A 24,326-nucleotide genomic window follows, 5' to 3' on the forward strand; every position below is an offset into this window, starting at 1 on the left:
GCTCTATCCAATACACTGCTTTGCTAGCTTAGTAATAGAGCCGCAGTTAGAATTCACATTTCTTTATTCTACGTTTTCTATCTGTATCTCTGTTTCTGTGTCTTTGTCTCTGTCTGTCTTTCTCTGCCTCTGTGCTCTCTGTCTTTCCGTCTGTCTCTGTCTCTCTCTCTGTCTCTGTCTCTCTCTGTCTCTGTCTCTCTCTGTCTCTCTCTCTTTCTCTTTCTCCCCCCAACCTGGTGCCATTCTTCCCTTGCCTACCCTGCGGGCTTACATATCGATGATGAGTTTAGTATAGACACCTGATCATCAGAGCTCATTTCTTCTCAGAAGTCCCAAGTTCCAGAGACCCACCAGCCTCAGCTTCATTAGCTTCATTTATAATCATGTGCCACCATGTCCAGCTCTTGGTTTTTAAATACTAAATATTACCACAGTTATTAATGTTAGAGCCTTATACAAAAAATCCTAAATATTCAAATTAAAAGTTATGTGATTTATTTTCTGCCCAATATTTAAAATTTCTGTTTATTCTTTTTACATATTTTACCATAATATATACACATTGAATATGTAAATATCACTAGTTTCTCTAAACAATTCATTTTACAATCTTTTCCATAACATTCTAAATCCTCTTTAAGAAATAACCATTTAAATGAAAGTAACAGTGAGACCCTGAAACAGATGACTTATTTAAACTTTAAAAGGAAAGAAAATATCCACATAAAATTCTACATGAACACTTTGAGAGGGGGAGATCACTTTTAGCTGAAAGGATCTGGGAAAGCTTTGTGGAGAAGGTGACAACTAGGCTGGGCCTTGAAGGGAAAGAAGATTTTCATTAGCTACAGCCATAAAGGAAACAAGTTGCATGCATCAGGCACAGGTTGGTTATTTATGTGAGGAGGTAGAAGAAGACAAGAGAAGAATGAGGAATAGTAAATGGTACAGTTTCTTGGAGGGGCCGGAAGCTCTCAACACGAAAGATGAACAAAGTAGAGGGTGTTTAATAGAAAGATCCCATGTTCTCGGTGAAATTCAATGGCTGAAAGCAAAAGTTTGAGGCAAAATGGATTGAAGGAGGAAAAATAAATTTCTCCAAAGTCTAATAGGCTTAAGCAACCATACATAGTGTGGGTGTGTGTTAATGCTCTCATTTTTGCGCCTCAAAGGTCCAAGACAATTTTAACTGCATCATTATATATATCCCTCCTCCCCCAATAGGTCTTTCAGAACACCTGCTCATTCTTTAGTTCAGTAGCAATGCCATGTGTTTGCCTTAGCTTGATAAAAATATTAACACGCCTGTTGGTATTCCCTCTGTGCCGGCAAAAGAAAGGCGGGAGCTGGATATAAATCATCAGGTCTAGTATCTCATTAAAAGGAAGTTTAAGAACAAATATTTCTTAAAGAGTCAAGACAGATCTACCTTTTAAACATTTGGAACAGCAGCAACCACCACCACCACCACCACAACAAATTTTCCCTCCTTTTCCCTCTTTTGTAACTTTAGGATGGTAACAGGACTCAGCTTTCTCTAGGTGGTGCAGTGGTTAGAGCGCTGGGCCTGGAGTCAAGAAGACATCTTCCTGAGTTCAAATCTGACCTCAGACACACTACCTGTGTGACCCTGGGCAAGTCGCTTATTATTTTCCTCATTTGCAATATGAGCTGGAGAAGGAAATGGCATCCCATATCTTTGCCAAGAAAACCATAAATGGGGTCACAGAGTTGGACCTGACTGAAAACGACTGAAGAACGTATTGCTTAAAATATCTATCTATCTATCTATCTATCTATCTATCTATCTATCTATCTATCCATCACGTGTCTGTAATCCTACAGTAGTATTCCCTTGACCATTCTACCCAATTTGCCTACCATGTCCCTGTTACTCTCACTGTCAAACTTCTTGAAAAGAGTCAACTCCTTTCGATGCCTTCTAGTCTTTACCACGTACCCTGTCCTAAATGTGGCCTTTCTCCTTTAACTATCCAGAAAATATTCTCAGAAGTCAGTGATGACTTCTTAACAAATCCCAAGATCTTTTTCCTTCAATTCTCACTGCCTTTGGAGTCTAGAGAGTACTTGACATGGTTGATCGTCCTCTCACATATTTCCTTCTTCCTTTATTTAAGAGACAGTATGTTGTCCTGGTTCTCTTTCATCTTTAGTGATTCCTCTGTCTCCTTAACTAGCCTTCTGTTTTCTTTTGTTTTTGTTAAAATATGCTTGATATATTTATTTTAAGAATGTAAGGTAGTCTATGATAGCTTCTGGGGGATTGTTTTATTGTTAAGTTTTATTTTTATATTAGAGTGATTTCTTAATACACTACCATACATGTTGCATCTTCTATTATAATATAGAAGAGTAAAGCAAAATTAATTAATGTAACAAACATATCTAATAGCATATACTATATTCTGTACCTATAGTACCTTTCTCTATCCAACCCATTGAGAAAAGGAATTATGTTTCATTAAATATTCTCAATGACAAAAACCAGCCTTCGCAAAAATAAATGAAGGAATTTAGTTGTCTTTTAGTGTTGTTTTCATTTATCTTGCAGTCATTGAATATGTATATAAATAGGTTTGTGTATATACACATATACTATATATGTGATATACTTATAACATGTATATGCATGTATTTATTCTGTATCTCCTTATTTTTCTCTCCGTTAGATTCTACAAGTCTTCTTAGGTTTCTCTGAATTATTTATAAACACCAATTCTTAAAATAAAATACTATTTCATTACCTTCACACAATACAGGTCTTCATCATTCTATTTCCCATTTTTTAACTGCCACAAAAGTGCTGAGATGTCTATGTCAAAAATCTTTCCTTCACATCCAGTAGTTTCTCTTTTTATTCTAACTGAATTGGCCTGAAAGATTTTAGAGCAGTAATTCTTTGAAAAAATTTTTTTGGGGGAGAGTCATCAGTATTTGTATGAATAGGGTAGCCTTCTATTTTCTTTCCAACTCCTTATTCAAGTCCTTCCCCCCTCAAATTTCAGTCTGTGGTCCTACTCTCTTCTCTGAACTCAATTTACCATCATGGCTTCTAACAAATCTCTGTCTCCAACCCATCCCAATCCAACAAGTATATATTACAGACCTGCACTTGGTTCAGAGACAAAAACTAAACATTCCTACCCTGAAGTGAATATTGTACTGGAAGGATATGACATATACTCAGCATATACATGATAATTTAAGGAGAGAAAAAGCACTAGCAAATGGTGAGATCATGAAAGGCTTTCCATAAGAGGTTACATATGAGATGCTACTTAAAGAAAGTAGGCTTTCTAATAGGTATAGGTGAGGAGGAAGTGAATTCCAGGGCAATCTGCGAAAAGCATGGCAGTGCAAGATGGAATTATAGAATTGCAAGTAAACTAGTTTGTCCAGAATATAGGCTGATAGTCCTTCACTCTCTTGTAAACTTTGATCTTGTATTTCAAACTGCCTACATCATATCTCTACTGGCCTATCATCCCAGTGGTTCAAACTGAACATATCAAAACCTGAGCTTACTGTATTTCATATTTAAACCTGTTCTTTTTTTCTGATTTTACCATTACCGTTCATCTAGCCTTCCACATCTGAAACTTCGGTCTTCTCGTACTTGACTCTTGCTTCTTTCTTACTTCTTAAATGCTAAGTTACTAAGTCCTGTAGATGTCGACTCTGCCAATCTGCTGCATTCCTCTTCCCTCTTCTATTCCTACTACCGTGTGACCTACACATCATCCTACATTATTTCAATAGCCTCCCAACAGGTTTTCCCACTTTTAATTTCTCCCCCCTCCAATCTCAATCTTCACTCTCTGAGTAGTCTTCATTTTGTCAAGATACAGTAATTTCAACATTCTGTTCAAAACTCTTCAGTGGTTCCCTGTTGACAACTCTTCTTCCTGACTTTCGAAGTCTTAGGCCACCTGGTATTGCTTAATCTTTTCAACTCTTTTGGAAGTGCTACGCACCACCCCCAAGAACACCTACAACCCCTGACTTTCTCAACTATGTCATTCCTCACGTTTGCCCTATGCTGAAACTGTCCTCCCTCCCCCTTTTCACTCATTAAATTCCTACCTATTTCTTCAAATGAAATTTAAATTCCACATCCTCTATGAAGTTCTAACTCATCTCCCTCACTTATCTTCCCCATCTTGGACTTCACATGGCATTTTGTTTTGGGTTTCCTAATTCAGTTGTTACATATTATAGGATTTTTAAACTCAATTTAGAGAAGGGATTAAAATCAATTAATCAACTAATTAATCAACAAGAATTTAATAAAGGCCTTCTACATGCCAGGTACTGTGTTACTGAGGCCATAAAGACAAAAGTTCTAAAAAGCTACTGCTGTCAAGGAGCTTGTGGTCAAGATGAGAGAGAAAGGATGTACCAAATAGGAATGTAAAATGAATACAAAATAGTCATGGAAGGAAGGGGCTAGCACCTGGGAGGGGGCATCAGAAAAGGCTTAAGATACAAGATGGTATTTGAGCTGAACCTTGAAGGAAACCAGGGTTTCTAAGAGTAAGGAGAGAACACATTCAAGGCATGGAGCACAGAGACCGGAGCTGGAGTGCCCTGTATAAGGAGAAGCAATGTCAGTTTGGCTGTGTAGATGAAAAGGAATAAAGTAGGAAAGGAAGCCTACTAGAAAGACAGGTTGGGCTTAGGCTATGAAGGGCTTAAAATGCCAAATTGAGGAGTTTGCATAAAATAAAATCTATCGGCAGTTAGGTGGTGCAGTGGATAGAGCACTGTCCCTGGAGTCAAGAAGACATGAATTCAAATATGGGCAAGTTATTTAACCCTGTTTGCCTGTTTCTCCATCTGTAAAATAGGATGGAGAAGGAAATGGCAAACTCCTCAGGTCAAAAAAACCGAAATAGGGGCACAGAGAGTAGGACACAACTAATTGACTAAACAACAACAACAACAACAAAAATAATAATTGGGAAAGGAAAGTATATAATTTTCCATTGTTACAATGGAAGCCAAATTCCAGTCAACCCATCTTGGCTCCAGATACTTTAACGATAAAGTTAGTAGACAGATCTATTGCAGGATATATTTTCACCTTAAAATAGCCTTTAAAATTTTTTTAAAATGTTAAGGTTCATAAAGGAAAAACATTCTAAAGATGAAGTAGAAAGCAATCAAAATAATGTCCCAGATAGATTTTCTTAAGTGCTGGTTAATGCCTGGAATTCTACCCTTGGACTGTCTCCTAAAAGTAGGTAATCTAACTATAATTTTACACATTTAATCTCTTCAGGTCCTCCAATTTCTGTTTGAGGAGTTGTGTTACACTAGATTCTACAAGGTTTTAGCAGCTAAGTGGCCCTTTTGGTTGATGTTAATCGCAGGTGTGTACCATCGGCTTCATGTCTAAAAACTGACTACTAATGGAGAATAACAATTATTATCAGATGTTTTACTACCCACATGACCTTGAGCAGAATGCTTCAATTCTCCAAGCCTCACTTACAAAATGAGAGGGGGGGCTACGTAGTCTTTGCTATATTTCTTCCAGCTTTGACATTTTACGAGTTTGTAAGTGAATAGGGGAGCATTATATAGGCTCCTATTGAGTGGTACTTTTAACTATCATTAAGACACAAATTAAGACATACTTTGATTTCCCTGTTAGAATGTGATATTTGGAGGAACTTAATGCTTTAAGTTGTTCTTAGGCAGGCAGAGAGAAGTATTAAGGTAGGAGAGAGAAATTTATCCACAATCTTAACAAACAGAAGACTGAAATAACTGGTCTCTCTCTCTCTCCCTCCCTCTCTCTCTCTCTCTTTCACCCCTCCCTGTCTCTCTCTCTCTCTCTCTCTCTCCATATACATACATACATATATATATATATACGTACATATATATACATACATACATACATATATATATATAGATATAGATATAGATATATTTGTATTCCTCTTTTATGAGAATGGCATGCAGAATAGGTGAGCTTTTATTAGCAATTTACCCAAAAAGGGAACTTCCAGGGTAAATTTTAGTATATTGCCCTTAGGGCATATTTGTGTTGGTAATCAAAATGGGCTCCTTAGCACTTAGTTCAACAAGTGCCCTTGAAGAGTTTGACCTTTGTTTCCTTTGATTAATTCAGTGTCTTTGATTGAGTCTTACTAGGTGCTAAGCCCCAGGCCCAAACCCCTGTTAGGTGTGAAACCTTAGTGGGTGTGGACTTGCAACTAAGGTGGGGCCCAAGGTGGGGCTAACTCCAGGGAGGGCCTAGTTTACATGTCTGGGAAAGCAGAGGCTTTCAGACCACATGGGTTTAAGTCTGCCTCTCTGTGCCGATTCTAGGTCACGTGGCTGAGTCTCATGTGTGACACCCCTGATGCTGAAAAAGATATAAAAACCAGGGGTTGGCTGTTTGTTCCTGGGAGCTCTCTTTGCCGCAGCAGTGGTGGCACGTGTGACTCTGGGCCAGCCCTTGTTCTGAGCTCCCAGGATGAACCGGGAGCTTACTGGGATGTTGGTAACTATGAATTGTATTGGGTCTGTCTGTTGATGTTTGTAATTTGTTTGCATTTTGTCCTCAAGTTCAGGGTGCTGGCTTTTTCCCCTGAACTAAGTGAATGCTGTCTGTATGCTGAATTAAAGTAAGCTTGTCAACCCCTTCACCTTGCTTTCCTTAGTTAAGCAGATCAAGGGAACCTGTGCTGTTGGCAGCTTTCTGGGTGCTGGCTGTGGGTGGATCTTACACCCCCACAGAAGCTGCTAGCCTGATTGTGGAAACAAATGGCGTAGTCGGCAGGATCAAATCGTATTTCTAGAGTGCTCTAACCTATAACAGTGGCACTAATTAAATTATGTTTGATACTTTGAGTCTTAAGTGAATTTTATTGCATTTATTTGGAAACCATTATAGCAGAGGTGTTGTGGGATCCCAGACTAATGGACTGGAATCCACCATTAGAGTTCAAAGTCTTATCCAGCCAATGTGCAAGATGTCTGTTGCCACCATGCCCTCATCCCTTTCCTGGTTTTGACTCTATTCCTTGAAGGATTTCACTGTCATCAGTGCTCTCTCACCCCTCTAACAATGAGATCACAAGATTTGGGAGAAATGAAAAGTAACCTCTCCTCACACATCGCTTGGAGGTAGGATTCCTAATGCATGGTATATGGGAAAACAATTCAATTAGCTAGAATATTTAATTAACTAGACCAACTCACTCCCCAGTCATTCTAGATAAACTGAAATTTATGATGGCTTCAAAAATGTACTAAAATTTTGTTCATAATTAGGAGGGAAAATCTGAAACATTCTAACATGACCAAATGATGAAATAAATTTCCAGTTTTCTTTTTTAGGGCCATATTTGACTTCAAAGTTTTTTTTTTTTTAAGAAAAATTCTCTTGGTTTCAGTGTAAAACATTCAGAATGGAATGTAATTTATGAACACATTTAGACCCCTGAAATTGCTATGTTAATAAACTTATTGAAACCCATTATAAACCAATCAACCTCCACACAGATAAATCTCCCACTACAGGAATCATTTGCTCTAATTTTTCTGATTACTGCAGATGCTGCTTATGTAGTTTCCCTCACTCTAAGGTTTTGCTATTTAGATGCTATATCCCAGATGCAAAGTGTTGGCAAGAGCAGAAGTCACTGGTTGAACAGACCCATTGAGCATGAGTTGATATACAATTGGGAGTGTGGCTGGGAAAGGAAATGAGTGTTTTATGGTCTCTTAGACTTTATTAATTGAAGTGCATTGTCAACAGTGCTATCAGCTCCACAAGACCCCTCAAGGATGGTGAAGAGTCAAACAGTTGTAGTCACTAAGACAGCCTTCAGATAAACATGTTGTTTCAACAAATAAATAGATAGTTTGCTCCATTAGGGCACGATAGAAGCCCATCTGTTCCAAACATACTTTATTGCAGCCGTAACTACAATTAGGTTGCAACAGTACTCCCACACCAAATCTCACATTTTATGTTCCCAGGGCCACAACCTGCTACTTATTTATCTTTCTAAGCTTATTTAGCTAATCAGCTGATGTGCTCTAGCTTTTCCTAGATGTTTTTGCTTTCTTCTTTGTGTGTTTTTCCCCCATAAAAAAACAATGAAGTTGAGTACATTTCTCTCCTCTAAATACCACAGTTCACTGCAAAATTCTGTATAATAGCTAGTCTCTCTTTGAATGCTGAAAGCAATTAGATGCTTTAAAAAAATGAAAGAATTCCGGGTTTCATTAACCTATGATTAAGTCTGTTTAACTACAGCCCAACATTTTTGTACTTCAACAGAGCATAGAAAACTTCACTGTTTGTCTTTGATGATGGTCTAAGAGTTTCAACTTTTAAATTATCTGTCTGGAGCAAATCCCAGTGGGGGAAAGGATATTTGTCATTTCCCTAGCATTTTATTCTCTTCATTTTCATTGCTGAAGATTATTAATTTGTGTGTGCACACTCCCATTATCTTAACAGATTCCTCTTTTTTGAAAATTATAGGCTTAATTTAGTTTTACTTTAGAGCAAAAAAAAAGTCTCCATATCTTGAGGATACACAGTCAGAATGAGCAAAGATGAAATGAAATATGGACATTATAATTTTTACGATCCTTTAAAATCTTATTGCTATTCTAGCAACATATTCCTTCAAATAAAAAGTGATTTATATATATGTAATATATACATACATATGCACATGTATGTATATATGTCATAAGTGTGTCAGACATATTCAGACAAATAAATATAACTATCTGGCTTTGTCCTTATGAAGTTTTCTCAACACCAGTAAGAGAGAACCTGGATGGATATGTGGTCTTGATGATGTAGAAATAAGAGCTTGCATTTATATGGCCCTTCAAGAGCTGCAAAGTACTTTATTGATATTATCATTTCATCTTCACATTGACCCTGAAGAGTAGGTGCCATTATTATTCTAAGTTTAAAGATGAAGAAACTGAGTCAAATAGTGGTTAAGTGACTTGTCCAGGGTCACAAAACTAATACATTTCTGATGGTAGATTTGAATTTGTCTTCTGGACTCTAGAGGCTGTGTTCTGCCCACGACCTGCTAAGCTGACTCAATCCCCTAAAATGGTGACAAACTGCAATGAAAATGATCCACGATCTAGCACTCGCCATCAAGTCACATGCAGATCTTGTAATAAAGGCAGTCACAGCAAACCTCCGAGAACTTTACTCACGTGATATAAGGTGGCTTCTGGCACAGGCGTGCCCATGACGTCCTGTCTTAATGCTTCCATCTGTAAACTAGGTAGCAAGGAATAGTGAGTTGGACTATTACTCTTATCCCCCTTCTTTTTGGACTTTTTCCCTGTATCTTTCTTGCTATTTCTCTGGTACATGTATTCTTCTTGAGCAATCTTTTCATTGCTCATATACCGAAGTAGAGAATTTTCTAAACAAAGAGAGAGAAAAGCGTTACTTAGGATAAGTAAATCAGTGACTAGTTTGCAGAACTACAGTTCTCTTCTAATCGTGCTAATGGTTTTACTCTCGCAACTCTAACCTAACCCAGAATTTTGAAAAGCATAGTCTGGATAATAAAATTACACATGACACTTAATGAGTTGGGATCATGGAACAAGAGGAATCAGGCAGTGCATGGCATGCCAGCTTCCTTGAAAGGATTAAATTTGTATTGCCGACTTAAGAATCTACTTGTGAGAAAATCAAACCTAACAATACTGCTCTAGAGGTGACATGTGATAAACTGTTTTTTCCTCTTTCATTTTCCCCAAACTTGTTGTAAATATAATAATGTTATGTAACTAAAATTTCTGTCAAGATCTCTAGTGGAAGGTTCCCACAGCTTTCAGTGGACCCCTCATGGACAATGAAAGGAAGACATGGACAAAAGTCACGCAGGATGGAGAGGACAAGTATGGGATGAGATCTATATTGCTGGAGGGAGTACGCATAGCGATGAGATCACAGATATAAGTCAAGTATCTACTAAAGTTTGGAAATAACTAAAACTTAGAAAACTGAATAGATAAACCAACTTGGTAAGATGTTATTGTGTGTACCAATAGTATCAAAATGGAAATCTCTATAAAATCAGGTCTGAAAGTGCTAATAAAAAAGATGCCCATCATGATCAGTCTATGATATATGTGGTAACGAGATGAATACTTTAAAAATTAGTATTAACAACATGAAAACTTGAAATTATCTCGCTAACCAAGTAATGTGGTATCTTAGCGAATTAAGTTTTGTAAGGCGCATTTTTCTTCTTAGTCTATAATGAATTTTCTTTTAGATGCCTCATCCACAGCCTTATGACTTTTGGAAAGCAGTAGGACAGCTTTGTTGCAAGGTTTGAAAAATTATGAGGCTGCCTCAACTTCTGTTGGGCCCACCACATCTCCAATGGCTCAAATTCTCATTACAATGCCATCCATATCAGTTATATTGACCTCTATCCACTGCTCTTTTGACCTCTAGATTAGAACAAAAGTATTTTCCTAGAGCAAATACCACAGCAGAATCCTGTTCTACCCACATCCCATCTCTGCTTAGGAATATATTTCGAACACCAAACAGAATGAAGGGGAAAAAAATTTTGTGATATTTCAGGTCATTAACATCACAGTTGACTCTGACATGACATATACATGATAATCACCATTTAAACAACTGTTTGTGTGTGTGATTAATTTTTTTTTGTTTTCTTGAGGCCTGTTCTCTGATTTATTCTGAGCACATAAGCAAATATTTGCTTTTGTGGTCCTAACATCAGAGAGTACCCCCTGCAGAGACAGCCCTCATTATGGTCTGAAAGTGACTGGATTCTTGAAGGTGCAGAAGCCTTGGCACTTCCTATCAATCTACAGAGGCTTGGAGTATTGGCTGGAGTATGGATTGTGAGTCCAGTATCTGAGAACAAGCCTGGCTACACACAGAGAGGCTCAATATCAGAAGGCTGGCCATCGGGTAATTCATCTTTTCAGGCTTTGCAACTCAAAAAAGCCATCTGTTAAAGCTTATGGGGATTTTGAGATCTGTTGACAGAGGGAGCACACCCAGCAGTCAAATCATGGCCCCCCAAAATAGGAAGAAATGACAGCTCTGAGACAGAACTAGACTTTGTGTCCATTACAGATTCATCATGGCCTGGCTGCATGTACTTGTTCTGATAAAGTTTCATCACTTTTCCATTTTTCCTAATGTTCATCTTTGAAATAACAATCAATTCTTCATTTTTACACAATATTCATATCTCTTTTAACTAAATCCACATTCCTTACATAGGATTCTTTAGAAGTTCACATTTTAAAAGTATCAGTGAGCACCTGGTCTAAGACTTGCATTGATGGTTCAGTTAAAATAATAAAGCACAGTGTTCTGTCAAGTACAGGGATGATGATAGGGTCTACACCTGTGATTTCATCGGCATAAGGAATTCCTGGATGAGGAAACTCTACCAATGCAGGTTAGCACTTCTGCAACTTATTATCTAAGAGTGGCCTAGAACACTGAAGTGACTTGCCCAGGGTCTCACAGCCAGTATGAAGCAGGACTTGAACCCAGGTCTTCCTGACTTCAAGGCCAGCTCTCTACCCACAGTGCCACACTGCCTTTCTTATATTAATCACAGAAAGAATATGATTTGAAAAACACTGATCTTAAACTCTAAGAGCCTACTTTAAAGAACATCTAAAATTTACTTACAGTTTAAACAATACAGAGCCTACCCTGAGATTCTGGGACACTTACCTCTTCTACTATCTCTCTTCATTTTACTGGGATCTTCATACTCCCCCACCCAATTATATTCCACTGGCATAGATATAGGCCGTAGCTTGCCTAAACACAGAGAACAAAATTCATATCACATCTTTTTTCCCCTCTGTTTGGTCATATTTGTCCTGTTTCTCAGACACAGCTAATATACACACACTCGCCACACTCATGGTCAGCATTTTGTGTTATTAGCTGTAGATGAAGAAAAGGTACATTTTGTTCCAGAAGGTGAAATCAGAAAAGGTGGCCGCTGCTTATCTCTCTGTGGCATTTTGCCAGGGAAAGTAGATGCTAAATACCAATGGATAGATAACTAATGTTTTCTATCTCAGGTACACCGGGGTTTTAAAAATCATCATAGGCTGTGGATGAGTCATAGGATCACAGATTTGGGCTGTAAGGGGGCATAGAGACAATCAGGTCCAACCAACTCATTTTATAGATGAGAAATCTGAAGCCCCTTGAGGTTAAGTGACTTGACAAGAGTCACAAAGTTAGTGTCTGTGGTGGGATTTGAAACCTGGTCTTCTTGACTTCAGGTGTGGTGTTACAACTATTCTCAAACAGGGGCACACTAGCACTTGAAATTTCTCCAGTTGAAAAAGAGAAGCATGCTGTTAATTGCCTTTAGGCATAAGGAAGGATTTTCAGAAGGGAAATGGTGAAAAGCTGAGCCATTTTCCCTGAGGACAGATGTAGACGCACTGGACTTAAGAGGAAAAAAATCTCAATTAGCTAGAACAGTCTAGCTATTTTCAGCAATCCACATGCATTGAAACTATCAGGGTAGACATACGTAAATGGGGTCCCTAAAGTCTGGACACATAGGCAATGTGGAGTTATTGCATCGCATTCGAATGAACCTTGCAAAGCGCATCAACCTTTGCATCACACATGATGGAAATCATATTGAATATGTTATTTGTTAATATTCCAATTAAATAAAATGTTGTCAAAAATTTCATTCATTTTATTTATTGAAAATATGCATCTTTGCCTATGTGTCTAGACTTTAGGAATCCCCTGTACTTGTATATTGGATTCTGAGTTAGATTCCTACTTTTTCAGTGTGGATAGAGGTTGACAGATGGATGCTGAATCCTGGAATAGCTATTCATGACAACCATACAATCTTCTCTCTCAGACAGTGTGATATAATCATCCTGATAGGAGCATGGTAACATTTTGGTCTCGCAGTCTCTCCTACATTATGCAGAATTCATTGAGGTGAGACTATACTCGACTCCATTCCCAGGTGGTTTAATTGCTGTTGTGGCTTTTGGCCATTTCAGTCATATCCAGCTCTTTGTCTGATCCAGTTGTAGTTTGCTTGGCAAAGATGCTGGAGAGCTTTGCCATTTCCTTCACCAACTCATTTTACAGATGAGGCATTGAGGTTGATAGGTCCAAGTGACTTACCTAGGGTCACCCAGCTAGTAAGTGTATGAGGCCAGATTTGAACTTATGAATACGAGTCTTCCTGATTCCGGTGCTCTATCAATTTTACCGCCTAGATACCCCAGGCAGTTTAATTAGTGAAGTACTACAAAGTTCTCATTTGCAAGGCCATTTCACTTTGAAGGCAGATATCTGGTATGGACCTCAAAGATATTAGAGAGATACTCTGGCACAACATTCTTACACATATTCTTGACAAAAAAATCGGGAAGAAAATTATGGTGAAACTATAATTTTAGGAAAGTTGTCTGTGTTTTGTCAAACCAGAGAATTGTAGCGAAACACTTCTGCCGCCTAACGTATTTGAGAAAATTATGTCATAGGTGTCTTAGTGATCATACATAAATGATAGCAATGAATAGGGTTTGGAACTACACTATAAAATGCTAGAGTTGCTTTCAATAAATCTGCCACAGCGAGGTTGTCAAACTTCTGGTGCCTCTGGAACCAAATTAAAATGTAATTGGGAAATGTTTAACAAAATATATAAAAACACAATTCAACATAGCTCATGTTAATGGGTGGTCCTCTCAGTCAATATGAGGCTCTCAGGAACTGGTTTCCATTTTAGTTGAATACCGCTAGAAAGGATGCAGGTGCTTATAATTGATATATGTTTTGTAAGGTCCCATTTAAATATGAGAGATGATTTATTCGTCTGAACTAACATTTGAAAGCATTAGATACAAAACAAATGAATTTGAGAAAAGTGACTGTTCCACATACCTCTTTTGAGGTGTGTGAACAGCTTTACATATGACTTAATTTGTGGTTACAATGTATTTGTAGTCAGGGGACTGGGTGACATTGGGCAAATCACTTCATCTCTCAGAAATTCATTTTCCTCATGGGTAAAATGAAGGGGGTTGGAGAAGATCATCTCTAAGATTACTGGCTGTTATAAAGCTACGAAGTGAAGTTATGTTTCTAGGAAGTAGGCATGGGGCCAACATGACTCATTTCACAGAAGGCGGAGATAACTGACGTGCCTCAAATCACAAAGCCAGTCTTGTCTTCCATCTTAGAGTCAGAGATGGGCAGCATGACTGGATGAGGACCTGAAAACAAGACCTTCAGCCACTTCCACCATCCTGCTTCCCAGATTCTGACTGGCAGATGTATACAAACTGTATTTCACAGTATTATACAACACTGACATTTCAAAAGCATTACATCTATGACCACGTCTACAATATGCCAAGAGAACCACTTGGGAAGTGGACAATCCAGTCAAAAAATCATATTTGATTGGGTTTTCATTTGGGACTCTGATATGAAATAGGTTCACTTTCATTTTGCAGAGTGTACTGATAATTTCAGAGCCATGGAGCCAAAAAGACGAGCACCTATACTCATTTCAGAGGATTTTATTTGAATGATATTTTATATGAGAGGCAGCATGATGCAGTGGATTTGGAGTGAGAAAGATGTAGGTTCACATTCTAAATCTGACATAGTATCTGTGTGACCATGCTAGCTAGTCACTTAATGTCTCAGTGCTCCAGTCTCAGACTGGGTGCTGCTCTATATTGGTAGTGGGAGTTTCCGTTGTAAGAGTTCCCAACAAAAATGAAATCAGTTTTGGACTAAAAACAAAGTTCTCTCTCTCATAATATACATATGTTTATACAGAGATACTTTTATCTATGTCAATTATGTCTATGTTCATATATCAATACCTATATCAATCTACTTTATCCTATATATTTTTTCTCTTTATATCTCTGTACATATTTGTTTCTATGTCAATTGTATCTATTATCTCCATCTCTATGTCCATCTATGTTTTATCTCTATATATGCACTCTTAATATTTATCTACATATCTGTCAGTTATATTTATATTGATATGATAACCATATCTATGTTATCCTCTCCATATTTTCTCTTAATATCTATATATAGACACAAATTTTATGTGTATTAATTATATTTATGTCTATTATATTTATATCTACATGCCATCTATTTTCTATCTATCATCTATCATTTATTATTGTACTTCTTTGGTTAGAGGAATCCCATTTTCCAAGATTCACATCACTTCTGGAAACCTTCTAAAGTGGGCATGAGCTCTTGTGGCTCTCAGCAATGAATTATAATTTATATCCCTTGTATGCCCATAACTGGCTGGGGGGGGAGCATCCCAATTGGCACTTACACTATAACAGAGGCACAGGATGGCCACTATGTCTCTTATTTCATGGAAGGCATACACTTTTGGCATTCATGGTAAAGTCATTTTAAATTCTAGACCTTGGCAGAGGGATAGATGATATAACCAGTGTGGAGTATTGTTACCTGAATATTAAAGCAGAACACTGCACAAGAAATTGAGAAAAAGAGATGACTGTAATTAAAATATTACCTTTGAAAGACATGGAGCTCTTTTTTCATAAATTCACAGAAACATCAGTGTTAGAAAGTAATCTTCAACAGTAATTATTTGTGCAACTAAAAAAGATGTTGTTGGTTCTAGGGCTAGCTTCTTATTTCATATTTTAGTACGTCAAAAGTTTGCCACACAAGATTAATAAAGCATTCATACAAAGTAATAAGAAAAATTCCAAATATAAATGACAAGTCTTGGCAGATTGGAATACAGTGAATGGTTTAAAGTCTTTCCAAATTGAAACATGCAGATTATGTTGATGCAGTTTGTCAACTCACCTATATTTGGGTGCAATTGGGACCCCAACTAGAATTCTTTTATAATTCATGGAAAAATGAAAGAGTCTATTATTCTTGGCATTCTAGGCATTAGGGCTATCTCAAATCATAATGTAACCATTTTATTTTTGACAAACTTCTATAAAACTGGATAAAATGTTAGTTTTGAGAATTAATTCATATGAATCCCATTCTAGCATGCTTTACATCTTGCATTTCTTTGTGATCCTGTTATCACATGCATACTGGATTTAATTTCCTAGGGATCCTCCTGTTGGGCACTCATGTTGTATTTGCTCACAGCTCCCCTCCCTTGACTAGATGGCACAGCACTATAATATGCAAGAAAACCCTAGTATAGGAAGAAAACAAAAAAAGTAGCCATTTCCCGAAACGTCGTATCATTGTGTCCCACTTCATTTTGCTAAAGATTTGCAAGGTAGGCAGCTATTTCTTCCATTCCATGTGGCCAGCACAGTGAATAAAATCTCCCCAGACTGGGAAAGATGAGAAAATGCTCAAACATATACAAACGTAACTAGAAGATGAAGGTGATCGCTGCGCTCTGCAGACAAGACGCTTAGCTTGGTCGCTCTATTTGGAAAACATGTTTATTGCTGATCAAAAAAAGAAAGTGAGGCAAGGAAATGATTTGTTTCTGTCACCTTGTTTCCATATACTGCAGCTCTACCGTAAAAAGAAATTAAATTAGTCTGCCATGTTTTGGTCTTCAAAAAGACACGCTGATTATTCTGCAGTAGCGTGTACGCTTCTTGATGGCTGAAAACTGCTCTTATTCTTAATTCTAGTATTTTTCTACCCATTGATTTTGAGCCAATCAGCATTTAATTTCCACTCATTTTTTGGTTCCACTTCAGGATGGGGGAAACAGTACTTGTTCTTTCCCAGCCCTTCTAAGATGACCTTTCATTTCTTGAAAAGAACAGTGAATAGGTCTATTGATAACTCAAATATGTGTTAAGCCAGGGTGTTGAGTGGAAAGAACACTGGATTTGGGAATTAGAAGGCTGGCATTCAAATCCTGGTCTCATCACTAATCAATTGTATGACCCTGGACAAGTCACTTACCTGGCCTCTGAACTTCTGTTTTCTTTCCGTTAATATAAAGGAGATGATCTCCAGGGTTGCTTTTAGCTAACTTTGAATGAAATGATATAATGCTCAACTGACCTGATGAGATCTTGTTAGTTCTAGGAAGTTTTTTTCCCTTTTAAATTTGGCCTTTTATCACTGCTGAAATTTGCTCCAAGCTTTTTATACTTTTAGCAAAGGCTAAATAAAGAAAGCATTAACTATCTTTCCTGGAAGCATTCCACTTCTGAATGGGTTGTGTAGCTATGTGGAACTCAGAACACATTTCTTTTTTCATAGGAAAAATGTACTGAATGGTGGTGAGATTGCTAGACTAGAGCACAAAATTCTGCTTGAACTACAGTGTATTTAGAATATAGCAGTAGTAGGACAATATTCCTTCAACTAATCCTAACCGAATTAATTCTAATTCATTACATTTTTTTCTACTGAAAAACGTATTGCAAGCCTCGAATAGGTGTGTATTTCAAATATCTGGCCTGGTTCTCTCTAACACACAGATATTATGTATGTACATATATAACAAACATATAATTGATATCACATATGCATATATGTACGTGTGTTTGTTTATATATATATATATATATATATATATATATATATATGTATGTATATATCTGTCTCCATCTATCTATCTACCATTGTGTGCCCCCAGAAGTTATGTCATTTTCTTTTTCATTCATGGCTAACACCATGACTTGAAGAGCAGTAATTTTCTGAAATAATAAATCAAACTTTAGAGACACAAAGAGCTTTTAATTTAGACTATTATATTTAAATTATATTTAGTTTAGACTGTATTTAATTGGGCAAAGTTTTGATGGATGTTTTCCCCTCTATGAACTCTTTTCCACAAGAGCTTATAATTGAAAGATTTATTTAGTTACTACCGAGATGCCCGATAATCCAAAAGACATTTCACTGAATTTATAACTAGGCAAATTTATAACACATGGGGCTTTATTTTCCCCTAGCAAACATCTATAATGCTATAAAATATAAAGGCAAGTAGTTCCCATTGGATTTTTCTAGGTGGAGGAGGCAACATGGTACATTGGGATTTGGTTCAAATCTTGACTGTCATTTGCCACCCGTGTAACCTTCGGCAAGTCACTTAATTTTCATGGGCCTCAGTTTCCTTATCTGCAAAATGAGGGGAACGGATAGCCTCTGAGGTCCCCTTCTATTCTAAATCTCTGATGCTATGCCAGGTGACAAAGGGTCTCTTTCTTTCTTCCTTCCTTCCTTCCTTTCTCTCTTCCTTCCTTCCTTCCTTTCTCTCTTTCTTCCTTCCTTCCTTTTTCTCTTCCTTTCTTTCTTTCTTCCTTCCTTTCTCTCTTTCTTTCTTCCTTCCTTCCCTCCTTCCTTCTTTTCTCTCTTTCTTCCTTCCTTTCTCTCTTCCTTCCTTCCTTCCTTTCTTTCTTTCTCTTTCTTTCTTCCTTCCCTCCTTACAGCCTTCCTTCCTTTCTTTTTTAAATATTATTTCAGTTGATCCTTATGATAATCCTGGAATGTAAGTGCTACTATTATTCAAAATTTACAGATGAGGAAACTGAGGCAGTGTTGAAGGTCACACAGCTAGTACATGTCTGAGACTGATTTGAACTCAGATCTTCCTGATTCTAGACCCACTGCTCTATCCATTTCACCATTAGCTGTGTATTACGAAAGGGGAAAAGGTTGGAGGTCTTTTGTTAACTCTAAACTTCATAACACAATTCTCTTCATGTTGTGAAAGCAGTGGTGATCCATGAGCTGTGCATGTGTGTTTTTGAAAAAAAATTGTCACTGTAACTGTATTTTAGTATATTTCGTTTCCTTTATAAATTCTATGCATTTTATTTTAGGCATTTATACATTATTCTGAGGAGGGGTCCTTAAGATTTACCAGATTGCTAAAGGGGTCATGTCGTGGCACAAAAAAGGTTAAGAACTCCTGCCTGCAGCCACAACTTTAAAAAGCACATCTCTAGCTCAGTAGTTCTGAGGACACCCTGGGGCCGTTGTTATGGCAAGGCACTTGAAAATTCACTTTTTTCACCCACTAAGCACTGTCATCTTGATCTTTATTTAGCCAATAAAATATGCAGTGTGACTTGGTATAATAAATAGGCAAACATACCTCCTGAGGATTGAATAATGTCTTGCACAGGTATGTATTGCTGTTTTTCAAACATATGTGGATGCAATTGTGATGAATAAAAGACAAATTTATTTAAAAAGCTCTAATTAATTTATTATAATTTTTGTCATCCTACATTTTCTTAATCAGTAGCTATTACAGCTACTAACATGTCAGAGCCTGAGATGGATAAAAGAGTTTTGATCGTCAAAAAGCTTGGGAATCATTATTCTTTAGGCAGGGTAATTTAGGGAACAAAAGGCAGCTGAACCCCCTTATGGTGAGGAATGAGAGTTGGGCTCTGCATCTGCATGACATCATTGACAGCTTAGAACTCTTAACTACATAGACTGTGAGTGATGTTTTAAGTCGGTATCCGTAGATGAATTTTCTCTTCCTGCCTAGTGGTGAGAGCAGAATTTCTGATCCTTACCTTTATGCTAATTAATACATTTGATAAGTATTATTTCTTTTAATAGTTCATTGGCTTTTCAGTCCTAATCTTTTATTTTCCATCAGATCCTACATAAAGGTTCCTTTCGCCTAATAAAAACATCTTTTCTTAAGGTTCATTTCCTTAATTTTGGTGACATCCTTTCTTCCTTGAATTAGTTATTTTGTGAAATTTTTCCCTCTGAAATTTCCATTTACTTTCTTTCTTTCTAGCCATTATTTTATTGCAAAAAGGGAGAGAGGCTAGACGTATGCTAGCAAATTGTTTACAGGTGTCTGAGAATAAATCGGAAAGACCCAGCAGTCAAGAGATAACTCGCTCCTGGGAGACTCTGAAAGTTTGATTAGAGCATTCAAGATTGTTGACATCTCCTTGGGCCTCTTCCCTTTACTTTATGCAGCCCTTAATTGCTTGGTTGCTATGTCCCCGCCTTCATGGCACTGCTGAGCGGAAATATGAGGCAACTATAAGGTTAATTTCCCAGGAAGCACCCTGCAGTATTGCAATAATATGAAGAAAAATCCTGGATGTTCTTTCCTCCAAGATGAAGGACTATTTGAGGAGAAAAAGAAAATTCTTCCCTCCAGGCAGAAGTTAGCAGTCACACGGCCCTTGAACATTCTTTTACTCTCTGCACTAGGAAACGACCTCAGCATAGTCTGCAAGCTGCTGCACAATCTGCAGGTCATGAAGTTGCTTTTCTATCAGCTGTCTGCATGGTCCGAGTTCACCATTACTGTCATAGCTGGTCCCAGGACTACTTTGCTAAGCTGCCCAAATAGCCCTGATTACAGCAGGCACTATACAAAAGTCCAGAGTCATTACAGTGATTGCAGAATAATAAGCACACCTTCCATCTATGGAGCATTTTACAGCGGTGCAGCCCTTTACATACATTATCTCATTCGATCCTTGTCACAGCCCCGTGAGCTAGGCAGCGAAGCTCTAAGGAGCTCAGTCTTACAGCTGAGGGAACTGAGGCTGGAGGTCAGCTGCTTGGGCTCATGTTTCTGCATTAAGGATTTGGTGGATGCGTTTCAGTTCTCGGTCCGCACCAGCTAACGGGTACGTGCTACTTCGATTTGCAGTTTTGCCTTTGGCCTCCAGCTTCTCTCTTTCTCATTTCTCAAAGTGGTGAATGCTTTGTCGCTGAGATTCTCAGCTCTCCCCACCTTTTCTGTTAGTGAAGATTACAAAGCTTCGAAATCTTAGAGAACAGGATGTGCTGTGCTTTTGAAATCAGGAATAAAATAGGACTTGACTGGGTCTACTTGACACAGTGACAAATTTGGAATATGTTACTGGGTTACTGGAATTTCACTGCTCTCAAAAACACAGTAAAGGGGTATAGGAGGTAGGAAGGATGTTACTGAGTGCTAAGAATTGGCAGTGAAGTGTCCTACACTCAAGTCCGGATGAAACTCATAGGACAGTCGCTTTGGAGCTGGAAGGGACCTTAATGGCTATCGATTCTAACACTCTCATTTTACAGAGGAATAGACTGAAACACAGAGAAGTTAAGAGACTTGCCCAGGGTCACAGAGCCCGTAAGTGTCTGAGGCAGTATTGGGACCCAGATTTTACTGACTCTAAGTGCAGCACCCACCATGTGATGCTACCTTTACTCTTAACCATCTAGGGCAGGTTCCCCACCCGACAGGGTAATCCAAGTCAAGTGCTGAAAAAATATTTTTAAAGCACCCAGTAATTGATACGTGTTAGGGGAAAATGGCATTTGATATTCTGTTGTCAAAACTATTCAAATGAAAAATGGGCTTATGGTTAAATGCCATAGAAATAAATGCATTTCTTCAGTATACACTAAGATGCTACCAAGAAATAACTTGTTCTGAAGACCAGGAAGGACTTTATTTGCAGATACTCCTCTGGTCTTGGGGAAGTCTGGGATTTTTCAATAAATCAAGGAAGAGTTCTGATTCTTAGTTTTCAGTCAACACTTCTATGGATTATTTTGATGAAAATACACTTTCTTTCTATAAACAATGTCCAATTCCTTCCCAAGGACAATTGACCAACTGCGACTGTCTTTTGGTGGATTTCCAAGACAGTGTGAGTGCCTGCAAACAGGAAAGAGAGGAAAGGCATCCGTATGAATGGATTCACTGCCTTGCCAAATGATTCATTGATAGTTTACTGGTCTCATCGATTTTGAAAGCAGAAGCTTTGGAGCCATAGCAGGTACTTTGAGATAAGGTATAGCTAATTTTAAAAGAATACCTTTTGCTCATCCGCGGATGTACTGATGCCACCTTGAAAAACTACATCACTTTTTTTTGCACTTGATAATTTTCTGAGTACCCATTCTGAGTAGCACATGCTGCACATGTTGCTGACTTAGCTGTCAAAATCTATTTAAATTTCAGTTCATTATGGTAGACAGCCTGGTCTGCAACGGAACAAGTGTTTATAACAAGAGGAGCTGAATTTGAATCTAGGCTCTGTCCATTTACTACTTGTATGGCCTTTAACATGCCATCTAATTACTCTGGGCCTCAGTTTCCCATAAAATGAAGGGGTAAGACAAGATGACCTCTAAGATCCCTTAAAACAGCAGCTAGAAGAACAGCAAAAATATTGGCTGGGGTTCTAAACAGACCAAGGCAAGGATTAAAATTCTCTGGCTTTTGGAGAAGTACATTAACTCTTTTAGCCAACAAATTTACAATTTAGCTTCAGGGTCAAGAACTTCCACCTCTAAATCTATGTTCTTATGAACTTTTTCAGCATGGAACGCTGGTATTGGTGTTTGTTAAAGACCACTAACACTACTGGGTCCTACTAAAAGGCATCAGGTATAGACAAGGGAGGAAGAAAAAAAGAAAATGTTTAAAGGGAGAACACCCAAAACAGGTTGAGGTAAGAAGAGGGAGTCATAAAAGAGATTGGATAATAGAGAAAATGGAGATGAAAAGAGGTAAGAGAGGAATATATTCCTGGTGGATATGGAGTGTCATTAGCAATAACTGTAGGTGTTGGTTTATATCAACTTTATACCCATCTGTCCTGGATTTCATCTATGTCTACATGTTAGCAAACATTTTAGGAAGGAATTAACCAGGACAGTTTTTCATTTGGGTTACTTTTTCAGGCGGAGCTATGCAAAAGAAAACCTTATCAAACTATATGTTTTGACCCTTCTGGAATTTTCTGCCCCTTCACATACTGACTGATGACCTATAATCTATAATAAAGATAGTGAAGGTATTTTTCTTTGTCCCTCTAGTGTATTTAGTAGAAAGCTGTTGACAGTATATTATAGATGAAATAGCCTGAAAAACTCAGTATAAGAACTGGGATCGTGCATTCTCTATTTGCTGCCTTATTTTTTAACTTCCTTATAGATTTGTAGATGACTCATTTGTAGGGTCAAAGAAATATTTTGTGTTGAAGAGTCAAACTTTGCATATAGTTTTAGTGTTATGTGGTATAAATTTATGGAATGTCCTTCATAATTGATTCTGCTTTCACCAGTCTTATTATTCATTTATTCATTCAACTAAAATTTATTAAACACCTATTTTAAATAAGACAAGGTCCTTACCTTCAAGGAGCTTTAAGTCTAGAAAGGTAGAATAAGATATAGACAAAAATATAAGCATATGTGAGAAGTGCATAGCCAAATGGGAGGCTCAGGGAAATGTTTCATGAAGGAGGAAGCATTTGAATTGGGCTTAAAGGGTGGGTAGGATTTCAATACCCAGGCATTTCAGGTATAGAGGACAGCTCAAACAAAATCACAGAAGTGGGGAATGAGTAATTAAGTTTGACTTGAGCATCAGCTATTAAAAGGAGTATAGATCAGGACCCCTGAATCAGATTCTCCTCAGTGTTTTCCTGTGAGTATAGCAAACACTGGAGACATTTAATCTATTACTATCCACTTTGTAGTACGCTAAAGGATCTACTAGATAGTACCCCTAAGAGCACAATTTACTACCAAAGAATTAATGGAAAGGATGGAGCCCACTAGTACTGGAAAAGGAAATACTTTAAAACCCACTGTTTTCTTTCTGAATATCTAACAAATTTGCCAAACCCAAGTTAAAATGTCTATGATACTCCAAGGAATGTTGTGTAACTTTTTTCTCCCCACCTTAACGGGAAATGAACATACTCTATACTTAAATTAGGTTCATTCCAGTCACTTGGGGATAAACTGTCAGACATACACATTCCATATTTGCTAGAAGGGTCATTTGGATAACACTTCATGTTTGTTCAGTACCACAGAGTAATTTTAATTTCAGTCTTTGGTTACTTAGAATGCAGATGAAGATCTTTGTTAACATAAGCATCTATCATCAAGAAATTTATTAGCTGGTGGTCCCTTTCCTGGGGTCCCTGCTTATAGAAAACCTGACAGAAAGGTGTCCCTAAATAGATCTCTCTCATGCCTTTCATATTTAAAAACAAATTCTTCTTATACTTTTCACTGAGAATCTGAATGGCTTCTGATTGCATCTAAGATATGTAATGCAGATATGAAAAGAGGCTCGAATACTAGGGAATCTGTCATATTCTCTCTTTCCCTTACAAAGCTTTAGGTTTATCTGACTTTAGCCTAGAGGTTCTGCCTAAAATAGAGCTGAGGCAGAATAAGCTGCAGGAGAAGGATTTAAAAATGGCATGATTTAGCTTAGAGAATATTCATAGGATCATGGATTTAGACCTGGAAGGGAACTTAGAAG

General features: G+C 37.6%; 1 protein-coding gene across 5 annotated transcripts in view; it reads right to left on the bottom strand.

Moving 5' to 3' along the window:
• CNKSR2 (connector enhancer of kinase suppressor of Ras 2) overlaps positions 1-24,326 on the bottom strand; it is a 334,206-nt gene that overhangs the window by 99,019 nt on the left and 210,861 nt on the right. For 3 of the 5 annotated variants that reach the window (XM_036747696.1, XM_036747694.1, XM_036747698.1), the window contains 2 exons: positions 11,771-11,860; positions 9,235-9,449 (listed from right to left, as the gene is read on the bottom strand). In XM_036747696.1, the coding sequence (XP_036603591.1) occupies positions 9,235-9,449; positions 11,771-11,860 (305 nt within the window). The remainder of the gene's footprint in view (positions 1-9,234; positions 9,450-11,770; positions 11,861-24,326) is intronic. The other 2 variants (XM_036747697.1, XM_036747695.1) reach the window with 1 other exon arrangement.

Source organism: Trichosurus vulpecula, chromosome 2 (genome assembly GCF_011100635.1).
Source record: "Trichosurus vulpecula isolate mTriVul1 chromosome 2, mTriVul1.pri, whole genome shotgun sequence".
NCBI lineage: Eukaryota > Metazoa > Chordata > Mammalia > Diprotodontia > Phalangeridae > Trichosurus > Trichosurus vulpecula.